We start from the raw sequence: 23931 nt of genomic DNA, 5'->3' as shown, positions 1-23931 counted from the left end.
GCCAATGGACAAGGCATGTGTAACAGGCATATCCAGATGAAAAAAAAAGCTGTACAGTCTAAAGCTAAAACAAATACGTAAATGAATTGTTGTATCATGTAGAAAAGTAAACATAAGGATTACTAAAAGTTCATACTTTGGTGTAACTGATTATTTCCTGGGAAACCAGTAACATCACAGTTACGTAAACCTTTAAAGTTCATGTAACATGCACTTCTCAGTAGTAGTAGTGGAATTTGGACTGTGCCAGTCCAGTTAAAACATTTACAGGGAACACCCTGTAGAATGGGGCTTTTCCAGTTAAATGTTACAAAGGGCAATCACTGTGAGGTGTGACGTATGGTCATGCCGATGATGTTGATGTACCAAAAACATTCACCTGAAAATTGCAATTATACAAAGCAACTAAAATAATAATAATATTAGTAGTAGTAGTAACTCCACTACTAGGAAAGTTCAGCACATTAGAGGCTTCAGAAGTACTCAACAACCATTATTTTACTTTGAGGGTACCTGTACTATGTTCATGTCTATTAGAAACAGAGTAAGTAGACTTATTGCTGGTGAATAAAAACTGGGCTAAATGAATCTGGAAACAATTGAGCAGGTTTCCCATTACAATAGGTTTCACCTATTATTTACTGGAATAATTAATCAAGTAACCTGGTTGATATGGGCAATCTCTACTTTTCCCCAGATGTTTACATTTATTAAACACTAGCTATACTTCTGGACTTATCACATGTTAAAGTGGCAGTGCATTGGTAAGCATTTCAAAGCATTGCACTAATGATATATGTGTTACACCTTTCATATACATTATTGTATATGTTATTTCTACAGGTATGGCATCAGTATTCTTCAAATGCCAGCAATGTCAACACTAATCAATAAAAAAAAAAGACTACTGAAATATCTATTACACTTATGGGCTACAACAGCAATGGCAACTAAAATATACAACATTCAAAAGAATAGTAGTATTGATTAAAAAAAATCAATACTATTAGTATTAATCATTTCAATATTTTCCTGATTCCAGATACATTAACAGTATTACCTTTTATAATAAAATTATTATTATTATACAGGATTTATATAGCGCCAACAGTTGGCTCAGTGCTTTACAATATAATATATTACCTTAATATAGTAATTCATTCTTTCAACTGAAGTAAATCTGGCTTCTGTTTCTGTCACTAAACGAACAGTATATTGGAAGAGCCCTGTAAGCTGAAAGATCAAAACACACAGTCACATGAAAAGTTCTGTATGTAGTAAGAGCAATGTAACAGTAGGTGCTCTAGTCTACAGCAGCCAGTTTGAACTTGTCTTTTATGATTCCAACTGCACTAAACAAAACTTTAGTTGCAGGGGGTTACTAAACCTTGGAAGTTAGTCTTTTCATACAATAATTTAAAGGGTAACTCCACTTTATTGGAAAATAAAATATAGTAAATATTAAAGCCTATATAATTACTACACAAGCTATATTGTAATTTATTGTTATTAAAAAGTACCTTTCCTTTTCAATCTGTAGCTGTAATTTTCTGCACAATTCAATGCTATTTGACAACGTGGAGGGGTTATGTACACCACTGGTATACAGCAGGGGTCTCCAAACTTTCTAAACAAAGGGCAAGTTTACTGTCTTACAGACTTTTCGGGGGGCTGGACTGTTGCCGTTGTGAGTAAAAAATGCTGTTGCTTCAGTGGGAGTAAACAATGCTTCATCATTCATATGAGTGAAAGGAATAGTGTGAAATGTTGGTATCTGTGGAAGGAATAGTACCCCATTGTTGGTGTCAGTGGAAGGAATTATGCCCCATCATTGGTGTCTGTGGGAGGAACAGTGTCAATTGTTGATATCAGGGGAAGAAATATTGTCCTATCATTGTGTTCATGGGAGGAATGGTGCCCCATTGTTGGTGTCAGACTGAGAATAGTGTTTTGGGGAAGCAATAGTGCCCCAGGGGCCAGATAAAGGCAGACAAAGGGCTACACCTGAATAACAGTAAAGGTCAGAGGCTCCAACAATAGTTAGTATCGCATGAATTACACAATAGTTTTGCCCAATAACCAAAAAAACCTACAAAAAAGAAAATTGTGAATGGAGAATTCACAAAAAAAGTGGCTACAAAAAGGACAATGCGATACTGAATTAGTCTTGAAAAATATGCTTTATTAGCAAAATTGCACATGAAAAATACTCAAGTAAGAGCTGCGATCACCATCACCTCAATAAAGACATAACCCAAAACAACCTAAAACATAAAAATAAAACAAGGAGACATCATGGCAGGCCTGAAATGATGCTATGCTGCTGGATCAACAACATGCTAGTCTTTTGAATCAGCAGCAGAAGCACAACAGGGTGCACCACAGTGGTGGGAAATGGACATTCAAAAATGCAAACTGGCTGTATACCAATCATTATAATAGCACATATGTAACATCAAGAATGTGGACATAAGAGCCCTACTAGGTTACCAGCGAAGCTGAACTGGAATGACCATGTAACTAAGTATAAATCAAATATGGAGACAGAAGGAAATAGCCATATTAATATTCCTGTAAACAAATGCCATGTAACAACAATAGGAACACTGTCCTGGTGGTAGCTGAAGTAGGTTGGTAATCATCATAGTACAATGGGCATGATAAACAGGTCCTAAAGGACATGGATCAACACAATTGTGTAGAGTAATGGCCATAAACTTGTAATGAGTGTAGAAGTGGTGAACAGAAAGAAGTTCACAAGGCTGCCGCCGTGTAAGACTGTAAAAGCAGAGCCCTGCTTGTGTATACTCCAATATACTTAGGTGGTCTACCAGAAATCAATGGTAGTGTCACTCCCTGATGATGAGATGACAGTGAAAGTGATCAAGAATTCCTTGCTGCATGACCAGGGTGCAATGCACCGGCTCTTGGACGTAATGCACTGTCCCAATCCTGTAGTGAGGTAGTAACAGGAGAAAAGTCAATAAGGCTACAGCCAGACAGACATGGATATTAATTCCTGTCAATGATGTGACCTATGGTGTGAGAAGGATGTCACTCACCACCTTTACGGTCAGATACTGCCAGTATAGCATTCCTTCGATATCCAACTTACATGTCTGGCAGCCGCCAACTTCGGGAACTAAGGTAGTCAGCTTCGCTGTCAATCAGTGCTGTTGGTGATCAGTAGACGCCAAATGTGAGCACAATGCTCCGTATCCCGTGTCCGTATCCCACCCAAGATCGGGTGTGTGGCACCGATGTGCGTAGGCCGCCGTGATGTCACTGACGTATGACATCAACGCATTTCACTGATGGACGTATCTTACTCAGCTTCGTCAGGACCAATGAGCCCACAGGCCGCAGTTTGGAGACCACTGGTATACAGAATGCCTCCAAAATGTAATTTCCTGTTTGTGTCTCAAAAACTCTGCACAAGTCAGATTTTAGGCATCCTCTTCAACGAAAAATAATTTTTTGGTGAGGTACTCTCTAAGGGTTAATTACTTCTAAAGGGATGCAGACACTGCAACTTTTGTCATAAGAGCACTGTGCGTGCTCTAGCTGCTTATATTGAACCAGTCACTCTCATTCAGAATCATTCTGCAAAGGGCACTGTCAAACAAAGAGCAGGTTTCTTCTGAGCAGAAACAAGTAGGATTCAGCAATGTTAAAATCCCTGCAATGTACAATGGTCACCCAGAGGAGATAGTTTTTTTCTTAACAAAAGTGGAGTTATTCAGTAAACTAGACTAGACTGGAATGCACTAGACACAGCAAGAGGCAGATCACAATCTTCAGTGCAGTACCTGTACAGCATATGACATAGCTAGGCCTGCATAAGCTGGAGCTATTTTTCCATGCATGAGCACCACACATACTGCAGTTACAGTAATGACAGCAAGGCTGATCAGATCCAGGCGTACTGCTAGCCATCGCATAGCACAGCTAAAGAGAAAGTATGGAGATTGGTTCACATCCAGTAGTTTCTGATACCTGAAACAAGTAGAGAACAGCACATTGTATTAAAACCAACTGGCAACACAAAGCCCAAATTCAATATATATATATAAAGTATAATGGATAACAGTCACTTTTCAAAATCCATAAGTAGCACTACATTTATTTCACCCTTATGTGTTAGTCACTGTAGGAGAATTATAGCCATATACAGTACCTTACAAAAATACATAATTATCTGCATGTCATTCAGCAAGAGCATGGTCTTCATATCCACTTCCGAACTGAGCACCCCCAATGTACTGGTATGTCACTGCCTGCTTCCTTGTTTAGGGCATGTGCATGCGCTCCCCACAACACCCGCTTTGATTGTACACAGGTGGAATCTGTCAGCAGGTCCCATCCAAGGATTCATGGCCAGGACCTGCTGATCGGTTGTCTCCAATCATAGACCTGAGCCCTGTGTTAACAATCAACACAGGGCTCTGTGTTAACAATCAACACAGGGCTCTGTACAGAGGGAACAATCTCTCTGTTTCTCACCCCAGGGATGAGAAACAAAGGGATGCCTTAGTAAAAGCAGCACATAACATTACACATTGTTAGGCACGCATTTAACCCCTTGATTGTCTTAGATGTTAACCACTTCCCAGCCAGTGTCATTAGTACAGTGACAGTCTATAGTATTATCATTGAACACTGTATTAGTTGCCCGCCGTACTATCGCAGTCCCATTTTATATTGCTGATCACCGCTATTAGTAGTATAAAAAAATAAATAAATAAAAATTCTAATATATACCACATTCACATAAACCAATCAATATACACTTTTTAGGAATTTTTTTTCTCACCAAAGACATGTAGCAGAATACATTTTGGCCTAGATTTATGAAGAAATTTGATTTTTGAAATCTTTTTATTGGATATGTGTTATAGCAGAAAGTGGGGTTTTTTTTCAAAATTTTCTGTCTTTTTTTGTTTATATCGCAAAAAATAAAAAACACAGTGGTGATCAAATACCACCAAAAGACAGCTTGATTTATGTGAAAAAACTTATAAAAATTTTGTTTGAGTACAGTGTTGCATGACCATGCAATTACCAATTAAATTAGCTCAGAGCATAGGAAAAAATGGCCTAGTCATGAAGAGAGTAAAATCTTCTGGAGCTCAAGAGCATATTCAACTCAGTATAGGGCTCCTCAAAAAAACAAGGGTGCAGCAACTTAGTGCACTGTACAAGCAGTGGTTTAAAACACCCTAAAATGAAATGTTTTCTCTAAAGTGTAGAGATACTTTATAAACATCAGAAACATTTTTTTTCTGTATGATAGGGGCACCACAAAGTACTGTAGTGTGAGCTATGCACCCACCTTACTTTGTATCATTGATTGGATGGTGATCACTATGTAGTATCTAAACAAAGGAAGTAACCAGATGCCCCAAAAATTAAAACCATGAATTAGTATTAACTTATATAATATGGCTTTTTAAACCTACTTAAGAATGCAGTCACTTGATTTACTGAAGGCTTGGATGGTTGTTATTCCTTGTAGTGTTGATGTAATATGAGATATAAATGGAGACTGGCTTATATTATCCAAACGTTTAAGTTCACGAATCAGCACTCTGTAAAATAAAGGATAATACTGACACACACAGTCTTAGCGAACAAGGAGATACTTGTGTACACAACAGCTTGTGACTTCACATTTGGGTGCCCACTGCATGCACAAATAGCACTGCCGCTTGTGAATGGTCCCATAGTCTTCTGGGACCTGTCAAGTGTCCCAGAAGACTAAGGGGAGAGATGGGGGAAGACAACTTCCACTTCTGATAGCCTATGCGATTGCAGCGGAAGTGGGAGCGGGTACCTGTCAAAATCAGGTCCCTGCTCCCCCCTCTCTCATCAAAGGTGCCAATTCCTCATAGGGAGCGGGGGACCAGTAATTAAAGAGGAACTTGCTTGTTATACTCACTGTGGAACCTAAGGGGTTAATCCTCTGCATTGTGTAAAAAGGCCATTTGATCCTGTTTTCTCTGCCCCTCCTCTTGTTCAGATGTCCACTTGATAGGACAGACTGAACCCGTAGCCACATGCACACGCTCAGTTTAGTGTGTATTGCTAGAGAGGTTTTTTTTTCTTGGGAGAGTGCATGTGATCAGCACAGGGCCAATCAGCACTGTCCAGACAAAGGGTCAGGGGTTTTGCATCCTTCTAGAGCAGAAAGAGAACGCCTCCTACAAGCTTTACCCAGTGCTCTGCTGAAGTCACAAGACTGCTCTAACTGCTGATGAGAAAAGATATTTAGCAGTTTACATTCACTAAAATAATTGCATTTCCATGTTGTGTGTACTGTGAGAGACCAGATATAGTGAATGCAGGGTCCTGGGTTTAGTAATACCTTAACTATTGTGTTTCTGAATTGGAAGCATTTCTCCTCTTTTTCACAGTCTTATACTGACCAATAAAATCTACACATTGATGAGAAAATGTACAATATATGGCCAACATTTCTGGACACCTGACTATCACATTAATATGAACTTGGAGATCCCATTCCAAAACCAAGGAAATTAATATTGAAGTAGTCTCCTTTGCAGTTAACAGCCTACACTCTCTTTTCACAAATTTGTGCAGTCTTTCACTCGAAACACTGTGCTGGCCACTCAAGTTCATGCTAGAGCATGTCTTCATTGAGTTGGCTTTGTGCACAAGAGCATGGTCCTGCTGCAACAGAAAATTATCTTCCCCAAACTGTTGGAAGTTTATACAATAGTTTAAATGTCTTTGTATTTTGTAGCATTAACAGAACCCTTCACTAGAAACACCTAAACTCAATAATTTTGAGGGTTGTCCACATACTTTTGGTAATATAGGTAGGGGTAATGGTCAGGTGTCTACTAATTTTGGCCATATAGTGGGGTTTATTGACTAAATCCGGTTCACTCAGAATCTTGTGCACTGCAAAGAAACCAATCAGCTTCCAGGTTTTATTGCTAAAGCTTAATTGAACAAGCTGAGGTTAGAAGCTGATTGGCTGCCATGCACAGCTGCACCAGATTCTGAGTGAACCAGCTTTAGTAAATAAACCCCATGTATATAGCTATATAACACAGCAAATGTAATATGCTGTCTGGTTCAGTTACTTTATCAATGCCACATAAATTCACTGCCCCAACAGATTTGTAACTTACCTTGAAGCACGGTTCACCAAATAGAAGATCACACTTAAAGGTACCACAGATAAGAGAAAGAATGGAAATACTGAGCTGATTACACCAAGGCAGAAGAAAACAAGGATCATATTCTGAATAAGCTGTTCCATTTGGTTTGGAAGTCGCACGTCAACTGAAACACAGAACATTCATCAAAATAAAACACAAAAGCAATGAATATGAGTTTTTTTTTCTGAATGTTGCTTTCTAATATTGAATAGGAAACACTACATATAATAGCCAATGACACTGAACTCACTGTTTTACAATGAACCAATTGTAATCATATGACCACAAACTTAAAGACACCCTGTAAACAGACCATTCATTTTAACAACAATCTTTCCTGAAGATTATATGGTATATGTATTTAACGTATTTTATGTATGTTATGTACTTGTAAAGCCTTCCTTCTGTTGACATCCAGATGTCTGACCCTGTCTGCCGCCATCTTGAATATGATGTCAGCAGCTACAGTAGACTCAGAGATGACTCAAGTGACATTCTGTAGTATTGCCTTTTGCTCCATCCAAGGCAACCACATAAAAGATTATGTAGAGAGGTGAAGGAAGGATCTGGGTCAGCACAGAGAGTAATTAGGCACTCCCAGAAGAAGAGAGGACTATGACATGCAAGCAGAGAGGGGGGTCCGTGCTGGAGAATTTTTCAAGCAAATTCAAAGTCACGTTGCAAACGAATAATATATTATTTATGCAAAGGAAAACACTAGCAAGTGTTTAAAAATAGTTAATTTTTCTATGCTTTTACCTGTAGTTTTTTTAGGTTGGTGACAGATTCTCTTTAAGTACAAATATGAAAACTGCATTTTATAGATATTCTCAATTTAATACATTATTAGAAGCTAATTTTAACTTTCTCTCCAGATGGTGCTTTCTCCCAGTGTGACTATTTATAATCTTCCTAGAGACCACTTCTATATGCTTCTGTTCATGTGGATACCAAGGAACTTTGTTCCATTTATGGTGACAAGGCCCATGACTGAATAAATTCAGAATGAAACTATATTCCCTCATTTACACAGCAACTAATATAAAATGTTAGAAAGAGCTGTGCAATGATCTACAGAATGAATTATTCCCAGGGATCTAAAAGCACTTACAAACTTACATTTTCCTTACCTTCTTATTAGCAATCATTTCAATGCAAGCTCATGGAAAACTCAGAAAATCCATTTTATTTATTTATTCATTTTATTTATTTCAGGTACTTATATAGCGCTGTCCATTTACGCAGCGCTTTACATATATATATTGTACATTCACATCAGTCCCTAACCCTCAAGGGGTGTACAATCTAAGGTTGACTTAATTAGGACTAAACCCTAATGGACATTAACTCATGAGAAAATGGCAAGCATGTTAAAAAGATTAGCAAGAACAGTTTGAGAAGACATGGGGTGCATGGATCAAGTACTTTGAAACACAAGGGTCCAACATAAGGGTCTAAGAGAGTACCTCATTCAGCTCCTAGAAGATCTTAGAAAATCTCAAACCAACAACTTGGCTAAATGTGTATATATCTGGGGTATCCAAAGCATACCAAGGAGCCTAACCTCTTTCAAATCCCTTTCCAATATACCAAAAATAAAGAAGAAGAAAAGAATATACCAGAGGAAGACAACATTAAAACAGCACAGTGGCTAAGTGGTTAGAATTTCAACCTAGCAGCACTAGGGTTATTGGTTTGAATCCCAACCACGGCACCGACTTCACAGAGTTTTCATGTTCTCCCTGTGCCTGCGTTGGTTTGCTCCCACACTCCAAGACATGCTAATAGGTTAATTGGCCCTAGTATGTGTATGTATGAATGTGAGTTAGGGTACTTAGACTGTAAGCTACTTGAAGGCAGGGACTGATGTGAATGTACAATATATAGTAGGGCAAAAAAGTATTTAGTCAGCCACCAATTGTGCAAGTTCTCCCACTTAAAAAGATGAGAGAGGCCTGTAATCGGCATCATAGGTAGACCTCAACTATGAGAGACAAAATGAGAAAAAAAATCCAGACAATCACATTGGCAGATTTGGAAAGAATTTATTTGCAAATTATGGTGGAAAATAAGTATTTGGTCACCTAAAAACAAGCAAGATTTCTGTCTCTCACAGACCTGTACCTTCTTCTTTAAGAGGCTCCTCTGTCCTGCATTCATTACCTGTATCAATGGCACCTGCTTGAACTTGTTATCAGTATAAAAGACACCTGTCCACAACCTCAAACAGTCACACTCCAAACTCCACTATGGTGAAGACCAAAGAGCTATCGAAGGACACCAGAAACAAAATTGTGGACCTGCACCAGGCTGGGAAGACAGTACATGTCCGGGCCCATCTGAAGTTTGCTAGAGAGCATTTGGATGATCCAGAAGAGGATTGGAAGAATGTGATATGGTCAGATGAAACCAAAATAGAACTGTTTGGTAGAAACACAACTCGTCGTGTTTGGAGGAGAGAGAATGCTGAGTTGCATCCAAAGAACACCATACCTACTGTGAAGCATGGGGGTGGCAACATCATGCTTTGGGGCTCTTTCTCCGCAAAGGGACCAGGACGACTGATCCATGTACAGGACAGAATGAATGGGGCCATGTATCGTGAGATTTTGAGTGCAAACCTCCTTCCATCAGCAAGGGCATTGAAGATGAAACGTGGCTGGGTCTTTCAACATGACAATGATCCCAAACATACCGCCCGGGCAACGAAGGAGTGGCTTTGTAAGAAGCATTTCAAGGTCCTGGAGTGGCCTAGCCAGTCTCCAGATCTCAACCCCATAGAAAACCTTTGGAGGGAGTTGAAAGTCCGTGTTGCCCAGCAACAGCCCCAAAACATCACTGCTCTAGAGGAGATCTGCATGGAGGAATGGGCCAACATACCAGCAACAGTGTGTGCCAACCTTGTGAAGACTTACAGGAAACGTTTGACCTCTGTCATTGCCAACAAAGGATATATAACAAAGTATTGAGGTGAACTTTTGATATTGACCAAATACTTACTTTCCACCATAATTTGCAAATAAATTCTTTCCAAATCAGCCAATGTGATTGTCTGGATTTTTTTCTCATGTTGTCTCTCATAGTTGAGGTCTACCTATGATGCCAATTACAGGCCTCTCTCATCTTTTTAAGTGGGAGAACTTGCACAATTGGTGGCTGACTAAATACTTTTTTGCCCCACTGTATGTGTAAATTGATGGTGCTATATCAGTACCTGTAATAAGTAAATTTAAACAAAGTATACTAAAAAAAAAAAATCTCAAGGCTATGTACTAATAAGGTATTATTTTATTTAAAATTTGGACAATTAGACATGAATAGTTTGAACATATGTTCAGAACAGGTGATTATATGAATAATAAAGAGGTTGTAAAGACACAAGGTTTTTTACCTTCATGCATTCTAGGAAAGAGAGGGGGCAGGGCCAAGCCATGGCTCTGTGTGTGAATGGACATGCAGAGCAGCAGCTCAGGAGCGAGCCTGCTTGGGTGCCACCATAGCAAGCTGCTTGCTCTAGGGGCACTCATCAGGAGGGAAGGGCCAGGAGTGCTTGCAGGGAACCAGAGAAGAGGAGGATCGGGGCTGCTCTTTGCAAAACCACTGCAGTGAGCAGGTAAGATTGACATGTTTTTTTTTTATTATTATTTCACTTTAATCAATTTGCTCTGTAGCATATTAGCAAATATCTCTTATTATTGTAAATTATAGTTATGTATACATCAGTAGTCCTCATTGCAATGAGATAATGTTTACATAGTTACATAGTTAAATAGTTAGTCTGGCTGAAGAAATACAAAAGCCCATCCAGTTCAACCATAAAAAAAACAAAAACAAAAAAAGTTATAATTCTATACCCACAGTTGTTCCAGAGGAAGGCATAAAACCCAGCAAAGCATGATACAATTTGCTCATGCAGGGGAAAAACTTCTTTCCTGATCCCCCAAGAGGCAATCGGAATACTCCCTGGGTCAACTTTACCTACTTTACATATTAGAGGAACCCTCTTCCCGTGTTATGTTAGGACTAGTCTGGTCAAATTTTAGGAATTTATGTATTAATAAAAATATTTGCTTTTTACCTAATAGTGGTTGTAAACCCTCACATATACCCAGTAAAGTGACTGGCCTCAGGTGATATGCAGAGATTAAACAAATCCCCCTTCATAAATTGCACCTGTTTATCTGCAGCCTTCTCTTCTCTACATTCAAAGTCCAGAATTTATAAAGCTTGTTTGAGAGTTCAGAATAAAGGGGGTGGAGACCTAAAATTACCCTCTGCGGAGCTCACTGAAGAGAGCTGATTGGAGGGAAGAGACACATCCCCCTTCACACAGCACACAAGAACAAAGCTGAAGCTGTCAATCAATCTGGAGGTCACTGCACTGTCATCATGTTTCTCTTGGTGTCAGGAAAGCTTGTCAGAAGGGAATCATGCTGACAGCAGAGGAGTGAAGCAGCAGACAGAAATGACACTTAGTGCTTTGGATAGAGACAAGTATACACTATAGAGAGATATGTTTTGTTCATATTTCATGTCTGAGGTTTACTACAAATTTAATATCATTTATGTGACTTTATTTTTCACCTAAATATCAATATTTCTTTTGAATCATATAATAACCTTTCCTATATTTCTCATTTTGCATTTTTCATGTTATTAACGCAAAGGAATGTATTTCCCTGATCAAAACTGATGGCAGCTAAACTATTACTATATATAAATATAACCAATTGAATTTGATAATATGATAAACCATTGCTATAAGACAGATAATTTAAAACAGATGATGTGTGCTGTAACTCTCCCCTGTCATGTTGACTTAAAGTGTATGTCAGGACCAAATTTAAAAAATGCAGTAGATTTTGCAAAACAGTTATATTCCCCCTCAATTTCATCTCCTTAAAGTTCCTTAAAGTACAGAAAAATACCTATTGATCTGACAGAAATTCACTCTGCTCCTAATTCCCGCTTGTGAAATGACACTACATGCCTTTTTGTGGACTTAAATTGCAAAACTTGCTGTCAGCCCTGCCCAGCTTTCTGTTAATAAACTGCTGAATGCTTACCATTCTTGTAATCTCTACAGTCTAAGGAATAATTGTTCTGTAGAGCAAGAAAAGAACTGGAAGAACTCCTTACGATAACACAGGAAGTATGGAAAGGATACAAAACAGCTTTGAATTTCAATCTATGGGAAGCAGCAGAACAAATCAAATGCAGCAATGATAATTATAGTAAAGCAGCAGTGGTGTAGCAGCGATCCAGAGCTTAGTGCTGCTGGCTGTCACAGACAAAGCCGGCACGGTGCAATGGAATCGGCTAACACTCACTGAGGAGCTGCAGGGGAACCGCTTTTTCAAGCCTGGTTTGTCTCCAGCACTTATATACCACCCACTGTTAGTCCAGGCTTGAGAAAAGGACAGATCACCCAGAAACGCGTTGCTCAGTCACACAGTGCGCTCAGGTGTGTTCCATGCTGTTTCCCTGCAGCTTCTCTGTTAGCATTCCAGTGTCTGCTTTGTCTGTGACAGTCAGCTGGCGCTAATCATTGGATCACTGCTATACCACCACCACTTTACTATCACTATCACTGCTATATTTGCTTTGTTCTGCTACCCTATTGAAGCTGTGTTAAAAGGAGTGCTACATGTTGCTATGCCGATATGCCGTTATATTCAGTTTGAAGTGTAAGTGGATGTATTTTATTGTTCATTAAACTGGTATCACTGACACCCTCCTGTGCTTGTGTTTCCATTTTCTTGTGTACATTTCACTAAGAACCTATTAAAAAAGTGAAAGTAAAATAAAATTGCTTCAAGGGAACCTGTGTGGATGGAGATATTGAAGCTGATATTGCTATTAACACCAAGTTACAAAGGGGTTGTACAATTATTGTATATATTAAGTTGCATAGTTAGTCAGGTTGACAAAAGACACAAGTCCATGTAGTTCAACCAAATAGCATATCTGTTTTTAATAAAAGTGGAGTCGCCTTTAAAGTAAAACTGAACAATTTCTGTTGATGTACTTACCTTCATCCACATCCTTGGTGAAACGGTTTAGGATACGACCAAGGGGAGTTGTATCAAACAGCTTCACAGGGCTACAGAGGACTTTTTGAAACAAAAGGTCATGGAGTTTTGTTGAAGCTTTCAGTGAACTCTGATAAATAAAGAAACAATATGTATACAGTATATCATTATATAAGATTGTATTCCTGTTTAAAATGTGAAATGCTTCCAGTCATGTGCATTACTGTGACCAAATATTAACTAGAAATATTAAATAATACATCTGCAGCAGGGGCGGACTGACCATTTGGAAACTCGGGCACTGCCCGAGGTCAGTAGGGGGCCCCATGAGATGCCCCTGGTACCTTTTTCATAGGCTTTTTTGAGTTTGGGCAAGGACACAGGGGCCCCATGATCCCCTTATGCCTGGGGGCCCCATGAGTTGTCAATCCGCCCCTGATCTGCAGTCATTAACAGCATAGTCTGATTCAAGTACTGGCTGGAAATCCATAAGAAAAAATTATGTCATATTCACAACTATTACCTTATACTTCTGTATACTGTGAATCTGCTCACTCATAATATGTAACTGCAACAGTTATTTTCTTTTTATGTCAATATTCAATAAAAATGTATTGAAAAAAAAATGATGTCAAATATACTGTAGATCGTAATATTAGGAGTAGCTACGTGTGCATAGTGGCTGAAAATCAGTGAATATGCTTTCAGTCAGGGGCGGACTGACCATTTGGAAACTCGGGCACTGCCCGAGGGCCCGGGGTCAGTAGGAGGCCCCATGAGATGCCTCTGCTACCTTTTTCATAGGCTTTTTTGAGTTTGGGCAAGGACACAGGGGCCCCATGATCCCCTATTACCCGGGGGCCCCTTGAGTTGTCAGTCTGCCCCTGCTTTCAGTCAATCTAACTGATCTAGGCCATGTTAACAGCAATAGAGTGTTACAGTTGGTTTGAACATATAGTGGAAGTAAACTGAAAAAAATAAAATAAAAACCTGCTACAAAGTTGAATATTTTGCCTGCCAAAAAAACCTGCTTCTTGCTTATAACAGTTTTCTATTTAGTATACATGTGCAGTGCATTGCAGTGTACACATAAGCTCATTCCTGGTATCTGTAAGATGCCAGGAATACAGTCAGGTTCCCAGGGTGATATAACTTCAGTGCGCATGTGCCAAGGTTACATCATCCGTGGCTTTCCAATGGCCAAGATATCAGTGGTGGCAATGCAATGACAAGTGCATTCGCAGATGTTGTCTAAGTGGTACCTTGATCCTCACCAGAGCACACTGTGACCCCAGGCTACCTTGCTGCAAGATGACACCGGGTTGCATTCTGCAGGATCCCCCAACCAAAGGTCACAGGAACAGAGTGACTACAATGTGGAGGATAGCAATACTGCAAGACGGTAGGGTTCAGGTGGAGGTTGAGACAGGCAGCAAGCAAGACACGTCATTGTCCTAGTAGAAATCAAGGTTGATGGCTGGCACAAGAGCAGTCAGTTTCAAGGCAGAAGTCGAGGCAAGAGACAGGCAAGAGAGAAACAGGAATGCACCAGCAATGGAGACACAAGATAAGAGCAGAGCCAGGCAATCTGGGTAAGTAATAAGCAAATCAGAACAATGGTACTCTCATGATCAAGGAAGCTGGCAAGACGTCACTGACACCATAAGGGAAGCAGTCTAAATATCCTCCTTGGCCTGTGCATACAACCAGTCTTAGGGATGTATTGTAATGCATGTTGATGCACACACCCTGATTTATGTTAATGCACTCTTACCAAAATGGGTATGCCTATGTGTGCAACAGTCCATCACCATAAGCCCTTGCTTTCACATGCTTGTGACATGCTGAACATGGACAGGATGGACCAAGCCCCTGGTTGTACAGAAGCAGATTTTAGTGATACTGTAACAGTATGATTATTATATGAATGATCCTCCCACCCTTCAAACACTATAGATATTTTAGTAAATTTCCAAGCTGGGCTCAATTTCTATTTATAGCAAATATTTTGAAGGGTTGAGGACAGATATTTAAAAGACTTAGGGTTTGCTTGAGAGAGTCATTTAAAAAAACATTAATAGTTTTTTCTTGCTAAATCTTTGCCTAGACGGGCATGGTATTGTGCCCCTCGCAAGCAGAGACACACCATGGGTTTCTGTCAGGTCCCAGGTAGAGATACCGTGGTGTGTCTGCGCATGCACAAGGTCTCACAAACTGTTTCCTGGGATGTGTGGCATATGTTGGAGATACAACAGCATGTACTATATAGTATTGTGTGTTAATATCACTTGACCAGTAGATGGCACTGTACAGTAAGGTTACTAGTTGTGCATATGTGTAAAACTTGTTGGTTCTCCTTCTCCCTCTCTTCAAAACCCAAGATGTCTGCTGAAATGTGTTCTGTAGGTTTGCAACTTAAGCCACACAAGTAAAACAGAGTTCTGCCTCATCACAAGCTACCAGTGTCTTCTCTAACACATAACCAACAGCATAGACATCCCAGGAGGCAGTTTGTGACTTTGCGCATGCACAGATATGCACAGACCTGGCAGAGACCCCTGTGGCATGTCTACGCATTTACAGTAGATCTGGCGCTAGCACAGACACACCATGGGGGTCTCTGCTAGTTCCTAGTGGCTAGATTACCATTAATAATGGTGGCGAGAATAGAACAGCAAAAGAGAGAACTTTGACTTTATACAAGACAACCCAGGACTCAATGCTCTAATAAGTAGGTTTATATTTTATTGTGAGGCAGGAGTTTTCTCTTTTTATGGTGAGGTTCCTCATTAACTATATATTAAAATATATCTGCTACTACTCTGTAGTTTTATGTATTGATTCATCCTGACACGGTAATTGAACTAAACGCTAAAAAGGTTTATTTATTAAAAATGTGCAACCATGAATCTTCTAATTCTGGTTTGCAGGTACTGTGGTTGGATTATTCTCCGAATCCTTGAGTAGATTAGCAAATAAGCCACCTGTGGGGATGCCTATTTACTAAGTGCTAGCCATCAGCAGCACCACTTTAGCTAGAGAGTTTTGCTATTGCTCAGGAAAAGCCACTAGGTCATATCAGGAAAGAGAAGCACATCTTGCTCTTCAATACCAGCATCTGCGAATTAACAAACGTGCTCAGTAGAATTACAGACAGTGAATTGAGGTGGAAGGGGAACATGAGAAAGGTAAGTACAGCATGCATATCTGCCTATTATAATGTGCGCTTGTTCCTTTACAAAATAAAGTCGAGTTCTTTTTCAGCCAAATTTTTTTGATGTTGTTAAGTAAGACACTGATATAAGCAATTACTGAACTGTCTTTCCAAGGACATCCAGGAGTCTATGACCCCGTCACACTACTGGACTGCTTAGCATGGAAAATAGTGGATTCTACATCTAGTCAATTTTTAGAACTAAGTAACTCATTTGTCTGTAACATATAGTGTAATGTATCATCATGTTGTAGCAGTTTCAGTTGAAATGCCATCTGTCAAGTGACAGCTGTGACACATTACTAAATTCAGGAGAAAGTAATCCCAGTTTAACTAACTAGGTTAAGCAGAATGTAGTTGGACCTTACCTTTACAAAGACATATCCTCGGAGAAATCTCAGCAGGAGAACAGCCACCATAGACAGAGCATAGATGTGAATATAGAAGTACAGGTCAGGGTTGTCCTTCATGTTGCCCCTGGACAACGTTATATTGTGTGTTGCAACTGTAATATTCTAGGTGTAACAGACAGCGAGATTAGGAGAAATTTAGTATATCATTTAAACTGTATGGGCTATTTTTACATAGATGCATAGGAAACATTTTGGGTTATACCTTATGCACTTTGCATCTAGGGGTCATGCCTTAAAGTGGTTGTAAACCCTTATATATACACAATGAAGTGACTAGCCTCAGGCGATACACAGAGATGAAACAAATCATCCTACCTAAGTTGTACCTGTCTATCTGCAGTCTTCTCTTCTCTAAATCCATTCAAAGTACTGAATTAGTAGCTTGTCAGGGAGTTCAGAAAAAAAAGGGAGCTGGAATTACACACTGCAGAGCTCAGTGAGGAGAGTTCTCAGAGCTGATTGGAGGGAAGAGACAACCCTCCCTTCATACAGCACACAGAAACAGAGCTGAGGCAGTCAAACTGTTGGAGTTCCCTCCCCCATCACCATTTTTCTTTTGGTGTCATGAAAACTTGTCAGAGGTGATTCACACTGATAGCAGAGGAATGAGGCAGCAGACAGAAATGACACTTAGTACTTTTTATTGAGACAAGCACACACTATAGAAGGATATGCTTCGTTCATATTTCATGTCTAAGATTTAGAACCAAATTAAAAAGGAACCATGGGTAAATACTTGGCTGTTTCTTATATCAGTGATGTCAGAAATTTGAACAGTGAGATTTGCCACATAGGAACATAAGATGTCACTGAATAGTGATGGGGATATCTAGCCAATGGCATTGCACAGGGATATATAAATCTAAGAAGAACGCAACTTGATCCAATGTTTTTTTATGTCCTATAACAATAAAATATAAAAAACTTTCCAAGGTGAAAACTTTTTATAAGAACTAATAGAAATAAGTGGGCGATGTAACCCAGAAGATAAATATTAGGGTTGTGGAATTGAAATATGTAGGCCAACTGAATTTCCTGAATTTTAGTAAACTGTGTCATAGCTTACACTTTATAGAGCATCATTTCATGGTATGGACCTGAAAGTGAATAGTAGTTTGCTAAGTGAAAATTTACTTACCAAGGAGTTTATACTAATTCACAGTTCTATGCTATTATTCATTATTTTTTAGACATTTTCAATTCAGTTATGGTCTATAATAGTCTATAAAATCTATACTGAATACAGATTTATTCAATGAAAGAATTAGAAAGAGTTTGTGTATTCACTAGATGCAAACACACTGGTAGTGATTTCTTAGGCATATTTTCTAAAGCATAGGGAGGTTTTTTAACTCAACTGAGGTAGTTCTGAACTGTCAGCACAGGGACTAACACATGAATACGTTACAAATATTTATTAAATCCATGGGCTAAGGGCCAATCGTATGTAAATTAATAATGTTTTTCCAGCTTCCTCTTTACAAACATGTATAATGTAGTAAGGATATTGCTAGATATTTCTCCATCCTTTACTGAATGTCTTCTATACACATTGTAAAATATGCCCCTTACCCCACTGCCTTGTTTAATCCAATAACTCAGCCACCAGTTACTGAATGCTGCACTTCCTGTGGTTAATACAAAGAGAATGGCATTGATGGTGACTACCAACACTCCTCCAGCTGCCGTGATGTACACTCCATAAACTGCCCAAGACACAGAACCATCACCTTTTTCTTCCGCCTGCATAAGGCCTGTAAAAAATGTGACCATAAAAAAAGGATTAAAACAAACAGAACAAAAAATGAGAACATCATTAGATCCACTATAAACTGTATTTTGTGTTGGCTAACCTTACACACATCCTGGCATACAACAGTAGGATGGTAAAGGAGCAATGGAGATTTAGATGCATGGAATTTTATTAGTTGCAAAGCATTGTGATAATAATGGATTTTCAAAGTTCTATTTTGGTAGGGTGCATTCACACTGGACATGGTTGAACTTAATCCAGATTCAACTGTCCCCCTTCCCCACTGGTCTTCACTTACACTGTATTTTAAAATAAGTGTTTCTGGGCTTCACCTACGTCATTCAGACCACAGTGATCCCTTCATCTGTGGTTAGTGATCTATGGAGAGTTTCCCTCACACTGAAGTGAACTGTTTTGGACCATAAGTAAACTGTTCTCAGGACCACCTCCTGCAAGTGGTCCTGGGCATAGTTCAGAGCACTCACACTACATGACCTGAACCAAGAGGGTGAACCATGCTCAAGTACAAATAAATCTGCCAGTATGAGTGCACCCTGAGTGCCTTACCATAGACTAATTAAGGATCCATGTACAAGGGGTGCATCTCCATGTAACAATATACTTTGAATATAGTGTAGGATGGTTTATTGTTTTCTGCTTTATATCTACATAGAGCACTGCAGACGTCTAACTCTAACTTCTTTTTTAGTACAGAGTTTTAAGCTGGCTAAGCCACAAAGAGAAAAGGAAACACATGTCTAGCAACAGTATTTTAAAGTGTTACTAAACCCAGGACCCTGCATTCACTATATCTGGTCTCCCACAGTATATCGAACATGGAAATTCAATTATTTTAGTAAATATAAACTGCTGAGTACGTTTATTTATCAACATGGGCAGCACAGTGGCTAAATGGTTAGCACTTCCGCCTGGCAGTTCTAGGGTCGTTGGTTCGAATCCCAGCCACGGCACCACCTGCCTGGAGTTTGCATGTTCTCCCTGTGCCTGCGTGGGTTTTCTCCGGTTTCCTCCCACACTCCAAAGACATGCTGGTAGGTTAATTGGCTCCTGTCTAAATTGGCCCTAATATGTGTATGTATGAATATAACTAAGGGACCTTAGATTGTACGCCCCTTGAGGGTTAGGGACTGATGTGAATGCACAATATATATGTGTAAAGCGCTGCATAAATTGACGGCGCTATATAAGTACCTGAAATAATAAATAAATAAACAGTGAATAGCTGTCTTGTGACTTCTATCAGTGTACAGGTGAGTGCTGGATACAGCTTGTAGGAAAAGTTTTCGTTCTCCCCTGATTGTCCTATGAGGCTATAGGACCCCTGACCCTCTGTCTGGACAGCATTGATTGGCCCTGTGCTGATCACATGCACTCTCCCAAGAAAAAAAAACACCTCTGTAGCAATACACACCAAGCTGAGCATGTGCAGCTTGCTCCCAAGGCTCTGTTTGATCAGCAGATGGATTGGGGACTGTGGAAGAAGGGGAGAATCAGAGAAGACAGGATCAAAACATCCTTTTCACACAATGAGGATTAACCCCTTAGGTTCCACAGTGAGTATAACAAGTATGCTTTACTATATATACAGACTGATTTTACTGTTGTGGGTTTAGCAACACTTTAAAATCTAAACGGAGATTATGGCGTACCCTGGTTCTCCTCTTCATTGTTATGTCGGTCAGTTAATTCTTTTTCTTTTAAAGGTAATTTTGCGTCATCATCATTTTGGTCAACATTTTTATCTCCTTTGAGAAGACCTGAAGACCTCTCAGGACCTGAGCAGTCAAAAGACTTAGTGCCTGCCCCCTCTACTGTGATCACAGTATTATGTAGTTTTAATCCTTCATCTCTTCTGTAGAGTTCATTCCCAAATGCATCCACCTTCAGAAGTCTCATTTCTGCATGGTCTATGGCCTCCACGTTATTCCTCAAATCTGTAAAAGAAGGAGTTACCCAGCTGTGCATTGGTCAACACATTAGCAAAGCATGAGGTACAAAGCCTTGTGTTTTGTTGTATCAGTTAAAAAAAAGTCTGACGCACAGACGGTGCAATTTAACTCGTATTGCCAAAATCACGTTAATGCACAATAAGAGGATTTCTATTCTTTTCCAAGGGGCCCTTCACACCTGTGTGTTGTGCTATTGTGCATGTTTGTCCCCATAGACTTCAATGGCAGTCAACAGAAAAAAACTCAATAGGCATTTTATTTTATTTTAGCACATGACCACAAGCTTCACCCTAAGCAATTTCTGCTTTGTTTTGGCCAAACCAGAAAACACATCAAAAAGCAGGAAAGGCCACAACATATGGAACTTAGTTCTGCTTCAACCAACCAATTGAGGCAGAGAAAGAAAATATAAGAAATTATCAGCTGATAACTGAGGTTTATGAGTTGCTACTGACTTTCCAGTCATTTATGCTCTTGGATATTGTTGATTTGGGTGTAAGATGAGTATTCAAGGGGGAATCACAGTCTGAGTTCTGCAGTGCAGGAGATTGCAGGAGGCTAATATCAAGTTACAGTAGACATAGAAAAATATATCTGATGCTATGTTAGGCACATGCATGCAACATAAGGTGAAAATCTAAATCTTTCAGATATTTATTACCTCTCACAGAGTCTACGGAACTCCCCCTGACAATGCCATCTTTGTTAATGCATCATCAAGTGTCGCCATCTACTTACTGGACTAAAATGTTGGCTCAGATATGACACAATCATGTAAATCCTTGTGCCTGTTCAGTTCTTGACTGTGTTTACAAATGTCTGACACTGATCAACCTCTTGTCTTGTGATCAAAAAAGGTTAATTTACTCATTTTTTACTTTACAGGGGAAGTTGCATTTTACAAGGAAGGTGGTGATATTTCACTTTGCAAAAAATTCCCAATTATGTGCAAGGAAAATAAAAAAAAACAGCAGTTTTGCTTGCAAATGATTGGATAATGAAAGTCAGCAGAGCTTCAACTCATTCATTATGATCTGGGGAAAAGTGTAACTTCCATTGCAAAGTTAACAGTCTTATTGCCTTTTATAAACCCCACAATGTACAGTCAAGGTGATAACTTGGGGCAGAGGAGACTGAGGAAATGCTACCTGCTGCCTGCAGCATATTGAAGGTGGGGAGTAAAGTCACTGACTGAAGCTCATGGATGGCTTTTTTATGATGAAAGGTGGAGCTTTTTAGAAAAATGACACTCTTGCTGAATACAGTGAGATGTCAGGAATTTATTCATACAGATTTGTAATGATATTGAAAGGTCCACCTTAAATTGGGGTACTTATACTAATTGCTTTAAAAGATACACTTACTGAAATTGTAATTCTCCTAGCATGTAATGGTGTTTTGTTTAATCTGCTTAGAGTTCAGCTTTAATGTCACCCCAGCTTGTATATTCTCCATAAACTGTCACTGCAAGCTCTGAACGACTCCAACTAATAGCAATTACAAAATAATGCAAATTAAAATTAGCTTCATTCCCAATTACCTGTATCTGTATTTCTTTGCATATTGTTGTCCTGCTTTTCTGTGGAACAATGCTCATTGCTCTTAATGACATTCTGTTAAGATAAAAAGAAAAAAAGATTATGTCCATTTTTTTACTAAATACAAGAATATGTTTATATATTGTAAAATAACAAGAAACACGTTACTTGATTTTTATTATTGTCAGACAGGCTGTAAGGTCATCCTATATCCTGCCTGGCTTCAGTGCTGATTAGACACTAAAAAGAAGGTTGTTATTTGACAGGTTTACTCTCTTCCAGCAACCCAAATAAAATACAAGTTTTGAACTCTGTGCTTTGGCAGGAGGCAGGTCAGTCTCCCTGGGGACGTTACAGCCTGACACCAAGTCTGAGTTCACACTGATGCGGTGCGGAATTCGCAACAGTTTCTGTGTGAATACCGCACCGCATCACAATCGCATCCCAATCATGCGAATTGCTGCGGGTGTGTATGTTAAGTTAACAATACCCTGAAATCGGTCTCCAAAACACGGTGTGATGTGCAGAATCGGATAGCATGAGTGTGAATACTCATGCGATCCGATTCTAGTGTGGACCAAAAAAAAGGGTCCTGCACATTTTTGGTGCGGACGTGGTGCGATTTGTGTATGGCTCCAATCGCATCACACAGAATTCGCATAATTTGCACAGGAATGAGGTGCGGTTCCTGTGCAAATCATATGCGATATGCCGCACCGCACAAGTGTGAGCCCAGGCTCAAGTGACATTGCTTCACTGACCAGGAGAAAACATTTGTAACAGGACACACACCTTTCCCTGTAAAATAATGCTGCACTAATAAAATAACTTATGAGTGGAAATTCAGATTTCTTACAACAGCCCACTGCAGTAATAAAAATTAAAACAGGGACTCTGACTAAATTCTATGGGCAATAGTAGTTTTCATAGCTCAGTGATCCCTTTGTCAATCAGGTTTCAGGAATTAAACTATTAAAACACAACTACAGAGGAGAAACAAAAGAATATATGTGAATGCACTGTGACATCTTATCCTTCATCCTATTCTACATCTAGCACTGGTTTAATGTGTTTTATGTTTCTGGGTATAACTGGTCAACTTTGCAGAAGAGGATGCAGATCATTTTATATCTGCAAATCTTCTTTTATGATAACAAAAAAACGTATTGTAGAGAAAGTAAGACTCATTAAAGCTGGGTTTACACTTCTACAATCAGGTGCATTGTGGTAATATGCTTGGTACGGTAATGCATGTCACATTATATTGAATTGCACCCCAATGCACTAAGGCAATGCAACTCTAACACTGAGTGGTGCATCACAACACACACAGAAATGCTGCTGTGTGATGTCGTGCAATGGGGTTGATTTACTAAAACTGAAGAGTGCAAAATCTGGTGCAGCTTTGCATGGTAACCAATCAGCTTCTAACTTCAGTTTGTTCAGTTAAGCTTTGACAAATGAAACCTAGAAGCTGAATGATTTCTATGCTGAGCTGCACCAGAGTTTGCACGCTCCAGTTTTAGTAAATCAACCCCCGTGTGTTGCCAACCCATTCATTTAAATGGGTTGCCTTAACACCAATCATATTAATACAAAGTACAGCAGCAGAAATGTGTTATCAAGAAAGGATTTTTTTAAACTATGATGGAAGGAAGAGGAGACAAAAAAGGTATTAATCAGAGGCAATCTACAATCTATGTTTGAATTGCTTAGTTGCTGTCATTCAAATTAAGGAGCCAACAATGCAAAGAAAATGACATTAAAATAATCAACAATAATATTAACCCCTTTGCGCCGGCCGCACACAAATGTGTGGCCTCC

At 39.3% G+C, this 23931-nt stretch overlaps 1 protein-coding gene across 3 annotated transcripts in view; it reads right to left on the bottom strand.

Moving 5' to 3' along the window:
• Positions 1-23931, bottom strand: part of LOC149453596 (ATP-binding cassette sub-family C member 5-like) — a 99600-nt gene that overhangs the window by 19401 nt on the left and 56268 nt on the right. For all 3 annotated transcript variants that reach the window (XR_016314662.1, XM_089688094.1, XM_089688095.1), the window contains 9 exons: positions 22110-22182; positions 20270-20554; positions 18419-18600; positions 16802-16948; positions 13220-13349; positions 7158-7311; positions 5460-5588; positions 3810-3996; positions 1144-1233 (listed from right to left, as the gene is read on the bottom strand). Coding sequence is in view for 2 of the 3 variants with exons in the window: in XM_089688094.1 (XP_089544220.1) it covers positions 1144-1233; positions 3810-3996; positions 5460-5588; positions 7158-7311; positions 13220-13349; positions 16802-16948; positions 18419-18600; positions 20270-20554; positions 22110-22182 (1377 nt within the window). In the remaining variant the exon portion in view is untranslated. The remainder of the gene's footprint in view (positions 1-1143; positions 1234-3809; positions 3997-5459; positions 5589-7157; positions 7312-13219; positions 13350-16801; positions 16949-18418; positions 18601-20269; positions 20555-22109; positions 22183-23931) is intronic.

The sequence above is a fragment of the Staurois parvus genome, unplaced genomic scaffold (assembly GCF_062004578.1).
Source record: "Staurois parvus isolate SC_StPar_1 unplaced genomic scaffold, SC_StPar_1.0 ptg000446l, whole genome shotgun sequence".
NCBI classification, from domain to species: domain Eukaryota; kingdom Metazoa; phylum Chordata; class Amphibia; order Anura; family Ranidae; genus Staurois; species Staurois parvus.
Note: the sequence above shows the minus strand (reverse complement) of the source record. Positions and strands in the feature narration are given on the sequence as shown.